The 21543-nt window shown below is 41.9% G+C and overlaps 1 protein-coding gene and 1 long non-coding RNA gene across 3 annotated transcripts in view; one reads left to right on the forward strand and one right to left on the reverse strand.

The window, feature by feature from the left end:
- The window catches only part of usta (uronyl 2-sulfotransferase a), a 96806-nt gene that overhangs the window by 11900 nt on the left and 63363 nt on the right, over nucleotides 1-21543 (reverse strand). For both annotated transcript variants that reach the window (XM_033647831.2, XM_033647832.2), the window contains 2 exons: nucleotides 9229-9308; nucleotides 8954-9107 (listed from right to left, as the gene is read on the reverse strand). In XM_033647831.2, the coding sequence (XP_033503722.1) occupies nucleotides 8954-9107; nucleotides 9229-9308 (234 nt within the window). The remainder of the gene's footprint in view (nucleotides 1-8953; nucleotides 9108-9228; nucleotides 9309-21543) is intronic.
- On the forward strand, nucleotides 567-20204 carry LOC144466531 (uncharacterized). The gene is made up of 3 exons (XR_013493136.1): nucleotides 567-1371; nucleotides 1488-1572; nucleotides 19027-20204. It is a non-coding gene; the product is annotated as an uncharacterized LOC144466531 (long non-coding RNA).

Below are 21543 nucleotides of genomic sequence, written 5' to 3' on the forward strand. Positions count from 1 at the left end.
TTAATATGCACATTCAGCACATCCAATGCATCAAAACATTGTTTTCTAGTTGGAGCCGCGCCTCGTTTTCAAACTGTATGGTTTGACTAAAATGAACAATGACAGCAATATAGTCCACGATGAGCAGCGCTAAAATCAACCTGCGTAGTTGTCCCTCCATTGTGACATTAGAAAGTGTCACATTTATCTTGCAAGTGTACTCTTCTTCAACGTTTGTTTACTTCCTGGGTTTTTCCTGCATGGAAATTCTGACCAATCAAGAGCAGCTTTCTTGGAAAATTCCATTTGATCCGGTACGCTTGTAAATGCTGCCGTGAAAACACGAACCAGCTCTAGGCAATTATACAACTTTTTAACAAAATTAGTCCCTGATTCGGACCAAAGCAAGACAACTCCAGGTCGGAAAGCAGCCTCAGTCATTAGTTCAAGATCCACACAGTCTGCTATCACCAGCAGCCTGATAAAATATTTCTATCACTGTATTTTTTAGATTCTGGCTGTTTCACAGTATTTGTTTTATGACTGGGCCTTTATATAGGTTTACAGTCTCTTATTCTACTGTCAAGAGTACATAAAAGACCTATAAAAACATTTCAGTGCCATCATATATATGTACTGAAGGCTTTGATTACTATAGGGGTTTTCTAGGCGCCATAATATGACACAGTATATGATGCAAGTAGACTGCATTAAACAGCTGCAGAAAGTAAACGATTTTTATTGCACAAACTGCATCATAGTAAAAACAGATCTTAAAAACAGATACGCCAAAAACTTTGACTTTTCTGGTTTCTGGTTTAGAGAGAGAGAGAGAGTGGCACGTGTTCACAAATATTGTTTGGACTTTCCTAGGCCATGTAAAAAAACATATTGGGGTTCATAATTTCGGTGGTGTTTCCCTTTAAAGTTCTGGTATGTAGGATTTAGAGATATATTGGCTGAATGTGAATGTAATATAATAAGTATGTTTTCTTTAGCGTATAATCACCTGAAAATAAGAATCTGTGTTTTTTTTCTTTGTGTTAGAATGAGTCATTTATATCTACATACTGAGCAGGTCTTCGTTTATAGAGTCTGCCATGTTTCTGCAGTAACCCAGAACAGACAAATCAAACACTGGCCATTCACGTTTTCACATCGGCCACTGCAGTTAGAAGCCCATCTGCGACGAGCAGTGTCGTAAAACACGTAGTAGCCCCTCTGCAAAGAGAACGACGGAGAAAACATTGATTTGTTTAACAAAAAATTGTTTTATTCTGTGTTTAAATCACAGTGTCGGTTTATTGTAGAGAGGAAGAGACCTCTGCAGATAATTTGGCTCCCAGTCAAAATTTCCTGACCGTCTGGATCTTAAGTTATCAGAAAAAAAAGGTGAGCACACATTAGCAGGTGCTAGGCAAGCGTCCTCTTTTTGTCATGCTAAACAGAGTCAGGAAAACACTGATTTTTAATGTGAAACTGCTGTTTTTACTGCTTTAAATCACCAGGTCCATTCGTTTTAGAGAAGAGAAGGTATCTGCGGATAATTTGGCTCACAGTGAAAACCCCCTGAACGTCTGAATCAGAAATAAGGTGAGCACACTTTAAGTTATCAGAGAAAAAAGGTGAGCTAGCGGCCTGTCCGCGACGTGCCAAACAGTGTTGGAGAAACACTGATAAATAAAGCTTAACTGCTTTATTCAGTGTTTTTTTCCAGTTTAAACCCCTGGGTCCTGAAGAATTCTAACCAGGAGTTCATGCTTGGCACGTGGGAGAAATTTCAGCTGGTTGCAATGTGCAATCCTCACTGCTGTACGCCACTTAATCCCCCTAAATCTTACACACTGAACTTTTAAGTCTTCAGCAGACAACACAGAAACGGTCACATAAGTTGCCAATCACAGAAACTGAAACAAAAATGTCAAAAAAATCCCATACTTGCTTGAACAACACCTGATGGTTGTGCCTAGTAAGCCTCATGTGTCGGTTGCACCTCAGGCAATCATCCCTATGACAGATACACCACCCTACTGTTTCTAATGTCAAGGCAAGCCGGGGCAGGACTGATGTCAGTCAAGCCTCCCTCGTTATTTGTCTGAGAATGTGTATGTGTCATTGTAAATGTTGAGTTACCTGAGAGCAGATGATTTTTCACATGCCGCGGGAATCTCACCTGATCAGACCAGTATTTCTGAACTGTGGGAACCAACCTGTGTTCTTTGGGTTCAGTAGGGACACTGAATTACCTCATAGACAGAGTTCATGTGTTTGTATGAACAGAGGCATATGCACACTGTGGTGGGGCAGAGCCTAATTAATCACTCTCAACCGCTCCCTCTGTAGCTGTCATTTTTACACACGCATATAAATACAACCTTAGCTCTGCACAGTGACTAAAATAATGTAATCAGATCAATCTGAGCTGGTTAATCAAAACCATCTACATCCTAAATAAAAGCTCATGAATGACAGTCCATGCTCAATCCCATGTGTGTACACTCTGCGTTCAAGTGTCCAGTGCATGCTTGTGGATAGTGTAGTGTATGTGTGTGTAAAAAGGGGTGTGGGGGACTGACGGAAAATCCAAGCCGACCACAGGAATGTCTCGGCAACACGTGCATCAGGTTCCCTCGGCCCCGGCAAGCAAACTGACAGTGTTCTTTCATTGACACCTCTCATATACACCCAGAGCAGGGCAGGCAGGGCTAATGCACACCAGGCAGGGGATATATCCACGACTAGTTCCAACTCTGAGTGTTGACATAGCAGGGCACTCACACTGATACACACACAAATATTTGACATGCTATACCTGCGAGGACATTCTTCAAATCTGGAGCTCTCTACAGAACACACAGAAACTTAGAGCTTTATATGAAGTCTTATTTCAGATCCTGACACTGAATCAAATAACTCCTTGTGAGGTGACACTGTTGCTGAGAATCAGTGCTGCAGTTTCACCGTTTTCAGTTGCTGATTAGTCCTCTCCACCCCCCCTCTTGTAGACAGCTGCTCTCAACACACATGCTCACAGAAGCTGAAGGCTTGACTCTACCTAAAACATAAAATCCATTATTCAAGACATTTCAAAGCTACAGTTAGCAACTTTTATGACGATAACCTTATGTCATATTTGCTGAAACTGTCTCTACATCCATAGAGTATTACATGAGACAGATTGTCTGTGAAAAAAATCATGTCCGTCCACCTCCTACTGTCTCTACTGGCATCTACTAGAATCTATCGCGGCACATGGGAACACCCAGTCGAAGAGTCTCTGACGCAGCTGTCGATCATTGCTCGTGAACAGCCGGCAATTTCCAAGGCCGAGAAATGAAGCCAATGCGGAAGTGCCAAAAACTGCAATTAATCAAATGGCCAATTGAGGCTGGTTCCAAAACAGCGTCCATCCCTATAGGCCACCAAGTTAGAATGCCCAACTACACTGCAGAAATAAACATATTTACAGCCTGGTAAACTCACCAGTTTACATTTTATTAGGGCTTAAAGTTAGGCATATTTAAGGGCGGGACGCTTTAGTGACAGGTTTCTGCAAGGCATTGCTGCAGTCTATGAGTCCCTCGCTTATCCACAGCTCCACACTCTCGTCCACATATGGTCAACCTGGCTGAAATAACCCAAGATGGCAACTGCTGAAACGCCAAACTCAAGGCCTCAAAACGGGAGTCCACAAACCAATAGGAAACAACACAGTAACTACGCAGATCACTGTACTGTACTGTACTGTAGCTACAGTCTAATATCTCAAGACTTAGTTCTGTTGTCTGTTCCTAGTCAACAGACTGAGCTAGGAAAGAAAGCTCAATGTGTTCTGCTCCTCTCACTTAGAATAACCTTCAAAAAGATTTGAAACTATGTTAATTGGTCTCTCTGCCTGATTTTAGAGCTCTCTTAAGTACAAGGATAAATGAGTCTGTTGTGTCTTGTCATTGTGTGTATGTGTTCTAATATTTCTACATGTTACCATAGATCTTTTGTGTTTTTATTGTGTGGTTGTTTGGCTGTAACTTTTTGCATGCTGCTGTCTAAGCCAGGTCTCCTTCGCTGATCTCAATGGGACTTACCTGGTTAAACAGATACAAAATAGACACATTGATCAAATATGAATCAAGATTCTGTATTTGCATTGCCTGTTTCTCACCTCAGATGTTTTCAGAAACATATTTTAGTGTACTGTTTAGCTGTAAAATGAGAGTTGGAAACAGTCAAATGAAGCACCACCCACCGGATGAACCAGATTTTTCATTTGACAGCTAAACAGTACACTAAAATATGTTTCTGAAAACATCTGAGGTGAGAAAAAGACAATGCAGTAACCGAATCTTAACTTATATTTGATCAGTCCTGCCTAGTTTGACAGTTTGACCACAGTTCACAAGCAGTGATTGACAGCTGCGTTAGAGACTCCTCTGCTTTGATTGGTTGTTTCTGCTCACTTATTGTAATACCATTATAAGCAATTTGAGGAGGCAATTATCTGTCTCGTGGATTACTGTGTGGATGTAGTGACAGTTTCAGCAAATATAATAAAAAGTTGTTTTTTTAAAGTTACCAACTGTAGCTTGGGAGGACTGAATATATACAGCTATCACACATCAGTCTGACTCTGTTGATTCCTAAACTTCTGCTTTGGCCTGTAATTGGTTTTTCAGCGAGGTTCAGCACTTTTTGCAGCGTATAGCACTCTACTGCAGCATTATACAGATGGTGGTGTGGCATATGCTTGCGGCCACTGTTTATAGATATGATTTAGCACATAACGTCAAGCTGTTTTTGCTGATTAGGTGAGCTAGGATGTCGTGGCTATCGAGCACAGTCAGTACAAATAAACAATACCAACAGCAGCAATGTAAAGCACAGTGAGTAAAGAAAGCACAGCAAAGCAAAACAGGATGATCTGAGAGACACGTCTGTGCCGATACAGTAACATGTTGGTATGCAGCAGAATCTCAGTTATCTCAGAGAGTGCCAGAGAAGGAGTGAATAAGTCATGGGGAAGAGGACAAGACTTGGAATACACTTCAGTGACTCAGGGCAAAACATTGCATACTGTAACTACTTTAACTCATCACACCCTGTTAAGAAGTTTTGGTCCACATGAATATAGTAGTATAAACACACACACACACACACACACACACACACACACCCTTCCTTGTACTTCTATCTTTGTGAGGACATTCATTGATATAATGCACTCTCTAGCTCCTTACCCTAACCTTAACCATCACAACTAAGTGCCTAACACCAACCCTTACCTAAACTTAAATCTAACCTGAACCCTAAAACCAAGTCTTAACCCTTAAACAGGCCTTTGAAAAAGTGAGGATCACCCAAAATGTCCTCACACTGTTGCTAAAATATGTTTTTTGTCCTCATTATACATCATATACAAGTACACACACACACATTCACACACAGGTATCCCAGTCTACAGCAACACAGCCTCCCCCTCTCCTCTAACTGTAGCAAGGGGCCCCCGTGGTCTGCATACTTTAATAACTCAACTCACATGGTCCAAAACTCCAGGGAAAGCAGTGCAATACTTAATTACACCCAGTCAGACTCAAGCCAGAATGACATTCACTCCTCCTGCTCGCCTCTCGGTATGGCCATTTGAGCTCTGACAGTATTGAGGACTGTGGCAGGAAGGACCAAAAGTGTATCTGTGTTTGGGATTGGATATCGATTTGCTATGAAATCTTGTATTGATCATAATTTTGACCTGTTTTTATAACCAAAATTTTCTGTCTTTTACCCACGTGCTCCCCTAATCAAAAATGTTGCTTTCTTCAATTGACACATAGCACCCATCACTTCACTGCTAACTGTATTTTGTGTCATGAGCTCACACTGTATCTCAGCAGCTCCTCCAAAATGGAAAAACTCACCCACAGATTAAAAAAACTAAAAATTGAAAATTAAAGTAAGGCTCCAAACAGCATGTACTGTATAATGTGAGATGCATTGCCTACAGTATGGCGCTACGGGGGAAAACAACTCTGCGAGGCAGATGTAGAATACCAAGTTTCTGATGTGGTTATACTAAATCAGGTCTCTAATTGGAATCATAATCAGATTTAAATATTGAGTTTAGCATCAGACTGCCGTGGCCTTACAATTTGCCTTCCTGCCTCCAGCAACACCACGTGTAAAACATCTTCAAAGGGAGCAAAGTGTGGTTTTGATATATTCCTGCATTGAAGAAATGTTCTGCTGCTTATATTTTAACATTTAGGAAGTTTGTGTTTGTCTCACGATAACGACAAACAGAGGTCTTAAATTCAACAAACCCGCCATCTGACTGACACAGAAGATGGTTTTTATCAGTTATTCAGTGAGTGAATGAATGTAATAAAGAAAATCAATGTCAGTAGGATTACTTTCTTGTTACGATATTGAGTGGAAGATTATAGAGTGTGTTTATATAACATAGTTCAACAGTCAGTATCATTACCGTCTCTCTGTGCAAACCCTCCTTGGCTCACATGCCTCCATAATTAGTGTACATAAAGCTCATACCAGAATAAGACATGAGTATACAACATTTCACTTCATGTCTCAACTGAGCTTCAGGTTATGAAACCAGCTGGCCGGGAACCAAAACAGATACAGAGTCAAAGCACTTTTACTGGCAAGCTAGGGACTCAGTCATAAAGTAACTATGCAGCTCTCTCAAATACTGCAAATGCATTAGTATTTCAAACCATAAACATCCGTGGCATTGATTTAGCTAATGTCCATATGAGAGTAAATGGGCCTGTGGGCACTGGGACCAAGATGAAAGGCAGATAGAGGGGAAGAAGGCTCAAAGATTCAGTTTTTGTTTGACTTTTAAATAATATTGTTAGAAAAGTTTTCTACAGTGGGCTTCTCTAGGGAGTGGGGCGACATCGTAAATGTGGTACCCTCTCTAAAGCTAGTTAGATTAAAGGCTCCGTATACTGTAATGGCTCCTAGTTAGAACATATCATTTGAGGATTTAGGGGAGAAGTTTTTAGAGAGGGACATTGTCAGTTCTCCTCATCATAAATCTGACACAATGTTATGGCCAAGGATGCACTGCTCAGAAACAGAATTGAAAAAGATAGTTAATCCATCCATCCATCTATACATGTTCATCCCCTTACCCAGGGCCGGGTCGAAGAGGCAGCAGGCCAAGCAAAGCACCCCAGACATTCCTCTCCCCAGCAATGCTTTCCAGCTCCTCCTGAGAGACCCCAAGGTGTTCTCAGGCCAGATAAGATATGTAATCCCTCCAGTGTGTTCTGGGTCTGCCCTGGGGCCTCCTACCAGTGGGACGTGCCCGGAATACCTCTAACAGGAGGCGCCCCGGAGGCATCCTGATCAGATGCCCGAACCACCTCAACTGACCCCTTTTGATGCAAAGGAGCAGCGGCTCTACTCTGAGAATCGTCACCTTAACCTTGGAGGGATTTGTGTGTCCATGAGAACCTGGGAGCTGTGTTGTCCAAGGCTAACAGACCCCAGTAGGGTTTCCCAAGGCAAAGTGGTCCCAGGGGAGAGGCCAGACTACGAGTAATTCAAGAAGACCTTGATGAAACTGCATATTCGGAGTTTGGGTATGGGGACCCTGGGTCGCCCCCTGGAGTCAGACCTGGGTGGGGCTCACCAGCGAGTGTCTGGTGGACGGGTCTTGGGCCATACAAACAGGCAAACAGGAAATACAGAACATAATCTTGAAATATATTCGTCTATTTTGACTTTGGTCCAATCAGACAGGCAATACCATACAAAAATGTGGGTGATACAAAAATGCAGGCGTACAGCCTGTCGTTCAAGCAACAGCCCGAGAACAAGCAAAACACTGGCTGAGGAGGGATATCTAGACACTGGTTAGATGGAGGGAAGTGTACCATGGTTCATTTTCACACACTACCCACGCTATTTGATACGAAGCTATGTGAAAATCAGTAAAGTATCCCTTTAATGTTAATCGTTAGCCCATTGGTTGGTCGGAGCTAACAGCTAACGGAGCTTGCACTGAGTTACATTATGGTGCGATAGAGCTCTACTCAGTAAAAATGACTGCTGGGCAAAGGTAAATTATAACATTATCATTATGTGTTCAAACATATTCTTGTAAAATTTTGTTTTTGGCAAGAACTTTGAATAAATTCAGTTGTTTAAAGGAGAAATTTGTTGTTATTTTCACAGCAATATAAAACAGATATTAGAGGGGAAATTATAATATATTATGTATGGTATATAATGGCTTTTTAATCTTTTAAAAGAGAGATGATTTTCACGTTCATGTTCAGGTTATTAAAGGTTGTTTCTTAAATGTGTATGATCGAATATGTGCTCATTCACAAATAGTGTAATGAAGAGCTGAATAACATCTATATCAGTATCGGCTGTCAGCCAAACTCTTATTTTAAATACAGTTTTGGTATCGACCCAGAATTTCACCCTTAATTCTCTTAATAAAAATCCTTTCCAATCTGCAAGCAGGTGCAAAACTTTGGCTACAAAACTACAGCTAATTAATCAAGTGGCCCCGTGTGCCTGCATGACGACACTTTGTGTGAGACTCCTGCAAAGAGTCAGAAGTAGTTCTCCTGAATGAAAAGTGGTGCACCTCACATTTACATTTATGTATTAAGCAGTTCAGGGGGTCATATCGATAGAAACTTCTAGCAAGTTTTTATTCCTAGACCGTTAAAAAGTTCAAGACACCATTAGTAAAGAGTGCAAAGCTCAAAAATGTGCACTGTATCTATGAGTCATTTTCCGACAGGAGAAATGAATCTCCTCTGTGGAAAAACAATCAATAATCAGACACTGATATACGCTGTGATACACACATCTATAAACCATGAAATACAACTTGAAGCATGTAAATCACTCTCAATTTTATGCTCGAGACAGCAGCTTTGATTTTCAAGCCAGAAACAATAATTAACTGCTCCATAAAAATCAAAGGCCTCACCAGGTATCTCTCATCATCTTTCATCCCTGGAGTACGGATGAGGTGGTTCTGCTCGCCCCTCCAGTCACCGAAGCGACGGAAGAAGTAGTTGGAGAGGAACCGGTTGATGGGGTCCCGGATTATGTTGATATAGACCGGCTGCTCTATCCTGAACCTTACAAAGACAAAGACAAAGAAAAATCAATGTTAAGTGCAGAATTTCAAATCTGGGACAACAAACTGTGATTGAATATGCTGTTACTGAACGCCAGTGTCCACTGGTGCAACCACTGTACCTGGTAAAGTTGAGGAAGTGAACATGCCGTGTGTAGAGGAATGGCTGGGGGATATTACTGATATTCTTCATGAGATCCACCTGAAAAAACAAGACACACACGGTAGATTTCACGTGTCTAGCAGAATTTGATAAGTGGAAAACAGTTTCTGCCATAAATACAGGCAATCATCTGAGACGCATAACGTCAGGGTAGAAATTGAGCAGCTATCACATTAACAGACGATAACCAAAAGCATATGCAAGCTCCTGACAGTGTACGCAGATCTTTCAAAAGTAAACCAAAGGAGTCAGAGTAAGGTGCACCAGGCTGGAGATGCTTTGATTAAATATGTGATCCAGGATGTGTTGACCTGATTTCTGGGTCTGCTGTGATCAGGCTGTCACAGGTATCAGGCACTAAAATGTAATGCTTTTTAAACCCTTTTCGAGATAAGATTTAAATAAATTTAAGTCTGATTTTTAAACAAATCACCTCTTTCATATTCAAGTATTGCAGGTCAGTATAACAGTAAGTGTATATGTAGTGCAGAGGGCAGTTTTATGAGGTACTATGGTTATTAGAGTGATTATATTAAACTACATTTTGCCAACCGGTAAGTGCAAGTAGTAAGTTAAAAGAAAAAAGAGATAGACAATCAGAAATATGGCTTGACTCGTTCTAACAAAAATAACATAAAAGATAGATTAATCAAATGTTTACAGCAGTTAATACCTCACTAATTCAGATTTAAGAAGATTTAATGACTCTGAAGGCCGAATACTTACTAAGACTTTAAGACCTTTGAAGGACCTGTAGACACACTGGCTTTGATTCTGAATTATTTTATTCTCTGTACCTGTTGTGTTTTTTGTCTGTTAGTTTAGAGAGAACATCTTTAATCTCAGTGAGGCTTTTCCTGGTTAAATACAGACATTTAATAAGGCCATCACTTAGCCAGAAATTTGGCCATGACACACTCCCCAGCAACGCTTTCCAGCTCCTCCTGGGGGACCCCAAGGTGTTCCCAGGCAAGATGAGATACGTAAACCCTCCAGCATGTTCTGGGTCTGCCCCGGGGCCTCCTACTAGTGGGACATGCCTGAAACACCTCTAACTGGAGGTGCCCAGGAGGATCCTGATCAGATGCCCGAACCACCTCAGCTGACCCCTTTCAATGTGAAGAAGCAGCAGTTCTACTCCGAGCTCCCTTTGGATGTCCGACCTCCTTACCCTATCTCTAAGACTGAGCCCAGCCACCCCTCTGAGGAAACTCATTTCAGCCACTTGTATCCACAATCTCATTCTTTCGGTCACTACCCAGAGCTCATGACCACAGGTGAGGGTTGGGACGTAGATGGACCAGTAAATCAAAACCTTCACCTTCTGGCTCAGCCCAGTGCCTGCATCACTGCTGACACAGCACCAAACCGCTGATCCATCTCACGCTCCATTCTACCCTCACTCCTGAACAAGACCCTGAGATACTTGAACTTGGCAGTAACTCTCTCACAACTGGAGAGGGCAATCCATCGGTTTCTGGCAGAGAACCATGGCCTGGAGGTGCTGCGATATATAAACATATACAGAAATACCCGGAAATACAGTAGACCTTCTAACTGAGACAAGAAAAAAAAGAAAAAGTACTTAGCTTTCTCAGAATAAAAGATTCAATTTAAAGAATCAAATATTCTCGCCTGTCACGGGTGCACCATTCATTGTTAGTGGCTTCCTAATTAACTAATTGAAAACAAAAAAGAAACTACTATCAGACAAAGCCAAGAGTTAACATCCCAAGAGTTTAAATGTTTGAGCTGAGTACACAGCCATGGGTTAAACTGCACTTTGGCTGTGTATTTATCTGGTTCTGGGTCCACCTTGATTCGTTCTGCAGAATCTTCCACCACAGATTGACCTCACCACAGTGTCAACCTCTGCCTTGACTGCACAGCCTCACATTGTTTCATCTAACAAGTTTTTATCACCATAGTTTAGCAGTTTCCCTTAGGTCATGTCACGCACAGGAAAGCCAACATTTTTAAAGCAATTATTCCAAGCGTCTTCTTCCTCTGCTGCTATGACGGATTAAAAAACATCCCAAAGGCTTTCCAGGTCTGCATGGTGAGGCAGGCTCACGGTAGCCAAAACAAACTTAGAGATATCACAGTAGTTCCAAACGCTGCAGATCCCTCACATTAGCTCCCTAACTGAAGGCAACTGAGACCTCTTAGTCATTCCTCGCATAAATACTGCAGCTCCATATTGGAATAATTCTGCTTGTGAGATCCAATCATCCCAGTCACATATGTAAGAAATTAATGAGCATGCGAGTTGTGTCTCTGCACACATGGAGCACACAATATGTGTGATTTCGAAAGTAATAAAAACATATGATAATGACTCAAATTTGTGAAACTTTTCAGTTCAGACTTGCAGGAAAATGTCTGGATATTTATAAAGCAGAAACATTCAGCTGAAAAAACCGGGGTGTTTCAAGTGGACTCCTGCCAGACTATACAGATTAAGACTTGAAAGTTACAGGCCAAGGGCTAGGAGTATCAGAGATCAGAGGACTTTTCAGAAAGCCCAGAGGGGTGGCAGTCCAGGAATTAGCCCATGAATTCATCATGCTTTTAACTAGTCGACTAGTTTTCCCCCAAGTTTGTTTATCCTATGAGACCAACTTGTCCCGTTATCAAAGAGATTTTTAAATTTCTGCCTTTTATCTCTCCAATTTGTGAGTACTGTGATCCTTGTCCCAGCTAACTCCACTGCTGGTCTGGGGAGCGTGTAGACAGCCATGAGCCACTTCCCCCTCCGTGACACAGGTTGTCACCATACGATTTTATCATCTGCCAATAAGCAATGCAACACTTCAATTTGTTAAATTCCATTTCCCTGAATCCTCTGCTCCGCATTGCACGCTCCTTAACCAACAAGCAGGTGTCAGTATTGCATAAATCAGGACATGATCTCTCAGTGGCTTCCCATATGAAAATTTGCTAATTGAAAAACAAGACTTAGTCGGATGTTCTGCTAATGTGAATTAAAACTATATCTCCACAATGGTGGGTGTTTACTTTGCCCCTGCAGCCCTTGTGTGGCCTCACCTATCGGTTTTTAGGAAACACGCTGAATAGCTAACAGCCAGGCTAGATTGGAAACACAGGCAAGCACGGGAAAAAAGTAAAAATAGTTCTCTACATGAGTAGTTGACAAGTGGAAGTTTAAAAGGGTAAACACAAAGGAATAATGAACAACAGCTGAACCCTGTACAAGGGGAATTCAATGAGTCCCTCTGCTATCCAGACAGTAATACACAGGCCAAGGGCAAAACAAAACTGGGAACTGAGGAATGGGGGGAAAGGAGGCATGCATGTGGAGAGACAGAAGAAAAAGACGCTTCAACATTTCATCTTTGGTTAGCTCTCAAATACCCCCGCTGATCCAGGCGCTGTTATGGAAGGTAAAATAGAGTTCCCCTCAGAGGTACCTTAATGGATCCTTCAGGCTGAAGCCAGTTCAGAGGAACTAAAGAGCAGCGCTTTGAGCTAAATGCTAATGTCGGTATGCTAACTTGCACACACTGAAGGCACAAGTGTGGGTGCGTTCAGAAACTGGGGACATTTGGCTTGAAGTAGACGACATGGAAAGCTGGATGAATATGAAAATAGCAAGGGACCTTCGCCCAGATAATATAATAATACTTTAAATTGTGTGTGACAGCTTGACACAGTCTACGTGGAGTCCACACTCCATGTTTTTTCGACATCAAATGCACAGTTAAGAAACCCGTGGCTGCCACAGAAGAGGAGGGTTCAGTGGAAGTTCAGTATTTCTCCATTTCTTTTTGTTAGGGCCAGTGAGAAAGTGAAGTGCATTTCTTTGTGGCTGGACAGAAACCTGATAGAAACTACCTGTAGCCATGGGGGTGAAGCTACTTTTGTCCATTTTTAGCCATCCAGTAGTTTGGAATATACACATGGAACATTAACGAGACAAAAACAGGACCTGCCAGGTACGTGGCATGTTTTGTGAAATGTCTAATTAAAAAGGCGTATGAACGGCTAAGGGAATCATAATGACGATCTGACTGTACACTATGTATAACCATATTTTAGCAGAATAACATTACTCAGATTCACAATCTGTTCAAACTAGACACTTGACAACCAACACAGGCAACTGAACTGAAGGAAATAGCCCTTTAGCTAGTTAGCAGCCTGTTAGCTAAGCTAGCACACTGTCATACGGTCTCTCCAAAATCCAACGCAAAGGTTCCATTTTTTTGATGTACCCGGGCAAATTCCTGACTGAAAAAATACAGAGGGGAGGAGTTTCACAGGAACATCGGATATCACAGAGATTCCCATGGTAATGACTGGACTTCCAGTTGCCTCGTCTCTGTATACATACGTAAGTGGAAACGAGGTGTTAGTCTCTTGCATAGCCAGATCTTATGCTGTGCCAGTGCTGAAGGAAAGGCTCTAGATTGTTTATATGTCTATAAACCAATCACAGTTGTCTTGAGTGGCACTAAGCCCATGATGCAGGAACAGTGCCTTTGCAAATTAGTGTCAGGAAGAAATTGTTTTGGTGGGAGGACGAGCTCTGGCAGCGAAATCCCCTCAAAAGAAAACACCACATAAAACATTAAAAGATGTTTTGGTGTGTAGTTTGCTAGCTCGGAGGTTGTTGTTTCATGCACACCGCTATAACAGAGTGAAAAGATGAGTCTGGCTATGCAAGACTAGTTTCATGTTTGACCTCATCACTGAGATTTAACATCTTCACACTAACTTCCATAATGTTTTAGATTATAGTTCGAGGTTCTTTTAATTACTTAAAGGGCACTAAATGGACTGAATCCTCCATATATCTCAGATCTGTCATCCCTGTACGACCCTGAACGTATTTTAGGATCCCTGGGCAGCGTCCTTCTATCTATTCCAGGCTCTCAGCTGAAGATTAAAGGACTGTGTCCACATAGAGCTTTTTTCTATATGCCGCCATCTTTTTTCAGTTACTCCCAAAGAGGGGGGAGTGTATGCAGATGCCTAGAGAAAAAGCACTGCACCCAGCGTCTCTTTTTTGAAGCAGAGTGCTCCAGCTTTTTGTGCTGCCACTCCGAGAGCTTCTAGTTGAAAATCTCTGAACTTCTCTGTCTATCCCAAGTTGCATTTCCACCAAACACTTTCGGTATGGTACCTTTGGAACCAAAAGTATCCCTCCAGACATGGTACCCAGATCCTACGTCTGTTTAGCATTTCCACCATAAACAGCATTCCTTAATGTGGTTGGAGTTGTTGTCACTCACTGCTCCGTCCAGCCTCACTGTATTTTCTGGCTCTTCACCATATTTTTTTGTCCACAGAACAAGGCTGCACGTCGTCATTTTCAGAACAAAATAAAACAGGCTGCAGTGAGAGTCTCTCTCCATGGGTTATTTAAATATCGGGTTTGTACATTTAGTCCTTCTAAGGCAAGTTCAGGAGTTTAGCTTTTTAGTTTTTTCTCCAAGTGAGGATCAGAATAAATGCAGTCATCCAAGAGAGACAGTAAAAACTGAAGTAATGGTCAAAGTTGTCATACTGAAATTTCAGGGGTGTTGACGAAATCACGTCGTCAACTCATTATTGAGAAATATTACAAGTAAACGGTCACCAGCAGTCGGCCAGTCAACCCTCTGTTAACACAGTGTTAGCTACCTAGCCACAGTAACGATACTGTCAAGATATTTTCACAGAAACAAATCCATCCGCAGCACAACATTTAATAAAAAACCTGGGAGTGCTTTTTTTTAAATGAAGCCCTGGGATGATGCACTATCCAGCACCCTGCCACCGCTTTTCTGCAAAAGAAAAACACAATGTGCACACAGGTCCTAAGGGAGACAGCTTTTGAGTTAAGAGCCCCAAGGCTCTGAACACTTTGCCTGCAGAAATAAGGCAGGCTGAGTCGGTGTTGTCTTTTAGATCTGAGCTGAAAACAGCTCCTTTTATTGCACTGCCTTTTGGGTCATTGGTTTTTTTTTGTTTATTTAATTTGTATGTCGTTCTTTTAGAACTTTTATTTTGTCATTGCTGTGTTTTCATTTGGTTTTATGTGAAGCACTTTGTAACTTAGTTTTAGTATATATAGCTACATTTAGCTATATAAATAAGGATTGAAGAGATAGACTATGATTATTATTATTATGATTATTAAACCTTGACTGAAAAAGACAGGACACCACCTTAGAGACTTTGTGCCACTTGTGCACTGCGGGAGGACTTCTAGGTGATTTCCTGACAAGGCCTCCGGGGGAGAGTCGCTGATGAGCCAAAACACTATCAATGAAGTATTCCTTGGAAACAGAATCTGAAAAGCACCAAGCGAGAGCAACTCTGGTTGCTTCAGAACAAAAATCTTTTCTCAGATAAAGACTTATTGATTGCACTAATTTGTAGGAGTGAGTGTGTGTGTGTGTGTGTGTGTGTGTGTGTTGGGGGGGGGGGGGGGGGTGGCTGTGGTGGCACCACCCAACAGACTTTAAACACACTGTCAATTGGAGAAAATCTCACTTTCTTTTTCATCTTTTCAATTTGAACGTCCCTTGATGTGAGGAGTAAATCATTAAATAAATAAAATATGAATGCACCACTTTACACAGCATCTTTCAAACACTGATGGTCCATTTAAAGGGTTCTTATTTTCTCAAATCAATGCTTACGACTATACTAAGTACCATAAATGTTTTTTCTCTAATGAAGTCTTTCTTTCTCTGTGTGAGCTGTCTGGTTTTGGTATGAAGAACATAAACTGTACTCTGTTGTGTCCTATGCCAACACATTTAATCACTCTTTTATATGAAAACCTTTCCAGCAGAGCGCATCGATCAGCTAAGGAACTAAATGTCCTGTTTGAATGTCCTGCTCTCATAAACTATGTATAGGCACCTGTTACGTTACAGCAAGACTATTTGGACAGCGACTGTAATATGTATACTTGTTTATGTACACAGAGAAGTTAATCTGAGGCCCCAGTCAGATTTGGGTTTAACACCCTCCCTCTTCTCTATAAACTCAGTACATTTCCACTCACTCTGCTTCCACTTTCTGAGGATCTCTGCTGCTATAAAATGAAAAATTTTAAACTTTCATTAGTGCTGCAGAAATGAATTCACCACTCTGGGTCCCTCCTGCTCGCTCTGTCTCTATTAATTCATTTCAGTGCTACATAAAAAAAGTTTATTTTCTGCAAACTGCCCCCCTCAGCCATTAGTCCAGACCAATTAGCCCAGAGCTAACCCCTGACGCCCCCTCCCCCATGCCCAGTTTGATGTGCAGACCCTGCACATTTGGCACATTTGGTGAGTCTGTCTGTGTGTGTGTGTGTGTGTGTGTGTGTGTGTGTGTGTTTTCTGACCCTACCCTCTGGTCTGTCTGGCCAGACCCCCTCCCATTTACCAGGGAGAGCTGCAGGGAGGGAAAGTGGAGGACAGTCTGAGATTCCAGGCATACCTGCAACCTGCCCCCCACCCCTCCTCCTTCCTGAGCCCCCGTGGCGCCCACACAGGGCTCATCAGGGGAAACGGAGGAAGAGCCAAAAACCACAGAAAGCCATGACCGCTGATCTGCGTTCAACTCAATTCGATTTGTCTCTTTGTATCACAATCGAAAACCAATGAAGTCTAAATAATCGACACCTGTGGTGGAGACAGATATGGAGGCCAGACGTTACGGAAAAGGACTCCAGGAGGATCGGCAACTCTATCTGCTTAAAGGAGTCTTTATACAGTACACAGGAAGTCAGAGCTGTACTCCAAAATAAATATCCCCGATCTAAAAACGTTATAAAAATGACCACTGGCTTGAATTCAGAGTTTAAGAAGCCACTTCTAACCAAATTTCAACTTCTTCTAGCATCTAATCCAACTCTCTGTAAAGCTGAGCATACACTGTACAATTTAAGTCTGTTTCGACTCAAATTTTCAGCCACACGACTTATTTTAGAGTTGGTCTGAATTTCAGTTTTGTCAGGTGTCTTTTGCTGTGCAGTTTACAGGGAAGAACGAGGACCAATCATGGCCTGATTATCTGTTGTCAATTGGCCCTCAGACATTTGGATGACTTTCTGCCAAGTCAGAAAGTTTGGTTCGGCTGTCATCACGCTCTGGCACAGTTGAAGTAGATCCACAAGTCGATTCCCCACAGTCACTGCCTTTTTAATCACTCAATCAATCGTACAGTTAGCTACCTTGCTAACTTGTGTGCGTATGTGTGTGTGAAGCCCTTTTTACACAGAGATTGCGCTATAGAGCCCCTACAAAGTCCCTTCTTTATCCCTCTGTTGCATTTTTACACAGATTCAAATGACGGCTGCATCATTCCGCTCCAGTTCGTGATTATACATTGCATCGCAGCTTTGCAGAATCCAAAGAGGCGAGACCAGCCTTACATATAACCCAACATTTTTATCGAATTGTTAGAACCACAGAGAGGATCATCGGGGTCTCTCTTCCCATCATCCAAGACATATTCAAGAGGCAGTGCATACGCAGAGCCTCTGTAATTGTTAAAGACCCCTCCCACCCCTCACACAGTCTGTTCTCTCCTCTGCCATAAGGGCCATCTGCAGCATCAGAACCCGTTCCACAAAGTTCTGCGACAGCTTTCTCCCCCAAGCTGCCATCCACGTCATGAGGACTCATACACAGCATGGACATTGACTGTATGACCGCTTACTGACTGCAGAAGCTGAAAAACCTGTCCACTGCTTTTCACTATCCATTATCCTGTACATATGTTTTTGATATACATCTGTGTTTAATGTACTCTAAAACTAATTTTAGGCTTATCTCGTCCTCTGCTCGGAAGATACGGTGCTCCCGAATCTTATTGTTTTCCCAATTTGCGGACATTTACGGCTGTTCTTTTTCTTTGAGTTAGCCGCTAACTGCTAACAGCTACTTTTTAAATTCTCGCCGTGGGTCGCACGTGTAGTACATGTTACACCTGTGCCGTCCATGATTCCATCCAGCAGACTGTAATGTTTATACAGACACCGTTTTGGTGCTGTTACTCCCCTATGTGGCAGCTTAACGGCGAGACCATTCTGTCCCCCCTTTCTTCAGTCGTACCTTATATACAGAACAGCTAGGCAGCATAACGGCGCAATATTCCTGCCCTGAACAGGCAGCGTAAAAGGGGCTAGAGAGAGAAGGAGAGAAAGGGAAACGAAACTTGGACTGACCTGCTTTTAAGCTCCTTCGGGGACATCTGTCTACACATTATTGTGAACCGTACCCTTGCTAGCAAACAAATTTCTACCTGTCCTGGAGCTTTCAAACAAGTCTTCACTGACAGTTGTCTATGGCCAGAACGTGTCCACTGGGGCCGACGAACCGTTTTATTGTCTATTTACCCATACAGTGTGAGGACCCAAGTGAAGGCTTGATGATCGGACCGCACTGTGTGAGCACATAAATCTTGAGCTTTGGCTTTACATCGAGGACGATTTAGTTGTACAGTGGAAGTTGGAATTAAACAACACTTCTAAAATGGGCTCAAATTGTACAGTGTACGCGCTTTGATTGTAGCTGGTAAAATGCTACTAGGGAATAACTATTTACATTCTGTGTTTGTACTGGGGCAGTCACTTCTCAGTGTTTGTGTATCTGCGGCTATATGATGCAGGTGCACAGGGTTCACGGCTGTAGAGCATCTGTCTGCTGGTTAATGTTCTTGGTAAGAGGGAGGAAACAGGATCCCACATGAACGCAGACACACTTACAATAAAGATGCTGTCTTTCTGTTTCTGGACTTTTTTTTCTTCCAGGAAATGTCTTAAACCTCTCTCTCCCACGGAGCCTGTTCCCCCCTGTACTCAAAGGGACAGATGGGTCACTATACGCCACAAATCTGCAAAAGCTCTGCAAAGTTCCAGACAAATAAGGCACCTTCACTTTTTGGCAACCCACACACGAGGCTTCAACCCTGGGCAAACCCATTAACGGACTGCTGGGAGAGCCAGAAGGGAAAAACGGTCCAAAAACTGCAGACTAGAGCCAGAACCACAACTGATGAGACCAGCATCTCTAAACTTAGGCGACGCGCGTCTGGATCTGCGTAAGTCAACACTCGCCGAAGTACACATGCAAATAAACACACAAAGATGAAGACACACTTCGCAGAATCGCACACAAACACAAGCACAGACGTACGCTCTTCTACAGACCCCCTTTGCACAGACACTGGAATGCACACGCTCTTTCTGAGGAGCATTGCTTGGTACGATTCACAGAGATGTTTTATGTCCAGAGAATTAATGAATCCAGTGATGTTCTGCCACTGTGTGTACAGCCAGCGTCTCAGGGTGTGATGAATGGATAAACAAGTGGCTGTCTCAATATTGGCTTAACGTTTACACCAAATCGGTCAGTAATGGTTGGACATATTTAGCATCCACTGACCATTCAAGAGTGGTTAGCAGTAGCTTATCCCTAAAGGATGCTGTAAATAACGTCATATGAGGATGTGAGTCATTGCTGCAACACTCCACACAAACACCCGCTTATGTCTCTTTCACACACGGATGACTAAGAGACATTTGATCAATGCGAAATGTCAAAAGCAGAAGTGCATATGAGGCAGCTTGGCCCTTGCACTGGCTCCTAAGAACTAAAATACTTCTGCATTCACTTGTACTGAAAATCACTGACCTCAATCACATTTTATTTTTAGATTTTTTTGGGGGGTTTTGTCTGTCTTTATTTGACAGCACAGCTGGGGATGGACAGGAAAGGGAGGAGAGGGAAAGGAGACGACATGCAGCAAAGGGCTGCCGGTTATGACTGAGCCTGGGCTGCTGCTGAGGATGCAGCCTACATGTGGTTTCATGGTTTGCCAATTGAGCTACTGGGGCACGTCAATACATGGTTAAAGATTACGTAGTAAAATTCTACTTTATTTAGTAATTATGATCCAATAGCATAGAGTTTAAAGTTCTGAATGTATTTGCACAGGTAATAAACAAAATAAGAGAGACTCCAGTCTTCCTCAGAAGCGTCATCCGACAGCAGCACGTCGGATGACGCTTCTGAGGAAGACTGGAGTCTCAGTCGAAACTGTCAAGCGGGTAAAACACATCTCCTTACATCTTGTCTGTCTGTATATAAGAAAGCCTTAAAATACTCTAAATAAGAAGATAGTATGAACCTTATCAATCTATACATTCTATTGATTATGTTCATAGAATATTCATCTCGGAGAATTTTTAACATTCTGTTTTCTGGAGATACTTCAGAAATAGAGGATGTATTGAGTCGTAATGATGAAGACAATATAAAGTATATATGCAATGTGTTTTAAAGCATCATTTTATTCACTGATATGAGTTAACAATTCATGAAAAATAAATGAACAAATGTTTTTTGTTGAAAAACATTCTGTAAACACTGTTTATTGTCATTTTTCCTATTATCTGATTTTTGCTTTAAGATTCTGCGTCCATTGTAATTGACAGAAAGAATCCTTATCCAAAAAATGTTTGCATTTAGAATAGAAATCCACCATTACAATATTTTTTGTGTGTATTTGGAACATAGTTGGGTTTTAAATGGGTTAATAGAAAAACAGAATTGTGCTGTGAGATTATCATACCATATAAAAGTATTTTAGCTTTAAAGGGTGCATTGTGGGGCACCCAGTAGCTTAGTGAGTAGAGCGGGCATCCCATATATGGAAGCAATGTTCTTGCCACAGCGGCTGTGGGTTCAATTCCAGCGTGCAGCATTTTTCTGTATGTCATCTCTTCTCTTTCTCCTCCTTTCACAATGAATACAGTGCTATATATTGAAGGAAAAAGCCCCAAAAAATGATCTAAAAAGGGGCCTTTGTTCATTATAAGTGCTACTTTTAATATTTGTGTTTGCTGATAGTGACTCTGTGCTTCTACCTGTGTCAAACATTAAATGCCAGGAATTTTACTTGTAGTCTAGCAGTATTTTGACTCTGTTTGTTGTGGTAATTTTATATAAATAAAAGGTTGAAACACTCCTTCCACCACTGGATTGTTGTTCAGTACAGCTGCTGCTCTCACAGGAACCTGAGCTTAAACCATCTGGTCATGGCCAGGTCTCTGTGAGCCACCCTGCCAAAATCAGGGCTTGTTTTGGAACTACAGTTTAGTCATGTTCGCATCATAACACACGGTGCCCAGACCCTAGTGTAGCTGGAAAGTCTTTTATTTACATTACTTATGTGTTTACTTTATGAAAACAGGGATTAGTGGAAAAATAATCATGAGACAAAAACTATGTTTAATCAAAAATAAAAAAAAAGTCAGTGCCATTCC

This window comes from Epinephelus lanceolatus, chromosome 13, assembly GCF_041903045.1.
Source record: "Epinephelus lanceolatus isolate andai-2023 chromosome 13, ASM4190304v1, whole genome shotgun sequence".
NCBI classification, from domain to species: Eukaryota; Metazoa; Chordata; class Actinopteri; order Perciformes; family Serranidae; genus Epinephelus; species Epinephelus lanceolatus.